Source organism: Anneissia japonica, unplaced genomic scaffold, assembly GCF_011630105.1.
Source record: "Anneissia japonica isolate Jap-2015-1 unplaced genomic scaffold, ASM1163010v1 scaffold9668_len1562885_cov226, whole genome shotgun sequence".
NCBI lineage: Eukaryota > Metazoa > Echinodermata > Crinoidea > Comatulida > Comatulidae > Anneissia > Anneissia japonica.
The window spans coordinates 1,572,731-1,575,412 of record NW_022711326.1 but is presented as its reverse complement, the minus strand read 5'-3'; the positions used below and the strand labels follow the sequence as shown (position 1 = coordinate 1,575,412).

Genomic DNA, 2,682 nt, shown 5'->3' with positions numbered 1-2,682 from the left:
AGCTTTTCATATAGTATAGTATAGCATTCCATATGAGGTTTGCCTGCCCAGATTAGCTTCAGTGATGAAAAAATTAAAATCAACTTTTTATTATATTTTTATTCTCTACATTGTAAGCTTTAAAAACAAAGGGTCATTTACTGGAATCCACTTACTATTGCCAAAGTTGTGAGTAGGCACTATGGCTCCTCTGTACTAAAGTATACAATACTGGCACATTCTTATGTTAATTATACAGTTTAACAATTAGCAACAGTACGCTGGTTTTGGAATGGCAGGCCTCGTATAGTATAGCGTACCATATAGTGAATGTTTGTTATATATGTCATCTCTTCATTTCGGAGGTTTTAAATAAATTGAAATAGAAATTTTAGGAGGAGCCCACATATTCTATGAAGCATGAGATGAAACTAAGTGAGACAGGCTTTGAGCATTTATAGTACATAGTTGAGACAGAATATTCAAGCAATTCTTGTTTTTAACGAAAAAATAAATGGTATAAGTGGCGAATCCAGGAATGTTTATTATTGCCCAGGGAGAGACTTTCATTCATAAAGGGTCAATACCACCTCAGCTCCACCATGGTTGTGGGGGTGAGGTAAGAAAATTTATGATTACAGCACCTCTAAATGGCCGGAAATGGCACTCCCAGACTTTTTAAAGATTTAAGGGTCCCTTTAATTCGCCACTGGATATAATATGATTGACAGTCGATGTCGGAGACGCATTATGCTGTTATGTATCAACAAAGCCCATTTGGGTCAGGTTGCTAGATCGATGAGGATGTGGTTGGGGGCCCTGCGGACCGCCGCACAAGTGCATAGATGTTACGCCACTGCTCCGTATAGTCAAATTGTAAGCTCCCTATTTGCTCAACTAAGAGTACTCGCCAGGGAGCATGGCAGGTTGCTGCTTGTATTTATATGAATCTTTATCCAACAATCGGGCCAAAATGCACATTATGCAATTCTTCATGAAATTAATGTTTTCTATATATACCATATTATTATTATTATGAAATTGATATGTTTGCTATATATACCATATTATTCTTATTATTAAATGGTAATATGAATTTACATTTATTAATATTGCTATTTTTTCTTTTTAATATTTTTAACATAATTGTTATTAATGTTATTATCTTGAAATGTTTTACAATGTAAGCCACTTTTTTTCACTTCTAACCACTAAAGATATTGTCGGTTTGTCTGGACTGATTACGCCCTCGCTAGATGAGATGATTCATGTTGCCAAGGAGATGGAGAGACTGGGAATGAAGTTACCATTATTGATAGGGGGTGCCACAACCTCCAAAACCCACACAGCTGTCAAGATAGCTCCTTGTTACTCTAACCCAGCTATACATGTTTTAGATGCATCAAAAAGTGTTGTGGTGGTGAGTAGAAATGTCAATTAAATGAAGTTGGATAAAAGGCAAATAAATGGCTTATGTCTGTTGAAAATCTCTTGGATGCATAGTACGACCTTAGTGGAGTAAGAATGATAATAACTAGACTTACTATTTTCTGTAAGATATAGCTGCATTTGTACTGCTAATGTGGAGAATTTTAGACATATATTTAACAATTCATCATACTGTTTTATTTCCACTTCTGTTAATATATTCAATATTGTTGTGTACACTTTGTTTTAGACTTTCATGCTATCTGTTTTGGTATTTGTAGGTTTCCTCATTATTACAAGAACTCGAAAAGCAAGAGTTTTTTGAGGAAATTCAAGAGGAGTATGAAGAGATCCGTGAGGATCATTATGATTCTCTGAAAGACCGGCATTTCTACACAATTGACGAGGCAAGGGGAAAGCAGTTTAAGATTGATTGGACAAATGCAGATACCAAGCCATGTAAATATATTTTCTTTAGTTTGGATATCAACAAATGGTCACACATCAATACTAGTAATAGTAAAATAGTATTGGTAATAGTGTTAGTGGTAGTAGTAATAATAATAGTACAGTAGAACCCCTCAATTACGTACGGTACGGGCCCAGTACCGTTCGTAATTGCGGGTATCCGTAAAATCGGGGTTGACCCAAATTCCTATATCTGGTACTACTTACACTGGCATGAACTACTGTATATGTTGTTATTTTCGCGTACAGAATTTTTCGCGATTTCCAACTTTATTGACATTTTGCGTGTTGGTATTTTCGCGGATGCCATTTTAACAAAATGTTACATTTTAGGCCTAATTTACTGTATTGTACTGTAGCTACGATCACAATCTTTTTTGTTGTACGGAAAGCTTTAAAACGATGCCTAGGTTGCCTTTTTTAAATTGGCAAAGTCTATGCACTGTACTAGTAGTAGTAGGGCATAGTAGTACTGTCTCTAGTAGGGCTCTTAGTAGTTATTTTTGTAGGCCTGTACAGTCGGTAAAAAAAGGAATTGTTTTTTCCAGGTCTCAAACTACGCCCGCGCTGAACATGCTAAATGCGGCGTGGCGTAATCCATCACGCGCTACAGCTGTGCTACCCGAGATTTCCGACCTATAACAGGGTTTCTCCTTTCATTCAGTTTGTTGTTTACAGTACTTCCTGTAATTTGAAATTTGTGGACATTTTCGCGAGTGGTGAAATTCGCGGTAAGCGCTACATCTGTCTCTTATACACATCTAGATGTGTATAAGAGACAGCGCCAGGGAGCATGGCAGGTTGCTG

The 2,682-nt window shown here is 36.7% G+C and overlaps 1 protein-coding gene across 1 annotated transcript in view; it reads left to right on the top strand.

Moving 5' to 3' along the window:
- The first annotated feature begins 1,200 nt into the window (after positions 1-1,200).
- Positions 1,201-2,682, top strand: part of LOC117107407 (methionine synthase-like) — a 7,608-nt gene continuing 6,126 nt past the window's right edge. Inside the window, exons 1-2 of the mRNA XM_033249082.1 lie at positions 1,201-1,399; positions 1,689-1,866. Coding sequence (XP_033104973.1) covers positions 1,241-1,399; positions 1,689-1,866 — 337 coding nt within the window. The 5' untranslated portion in view covers positions 1,201-1,240. The remainder of the gene's footprint in view (positions 1,400-1,688; positions 1,867-2,682) is intronic.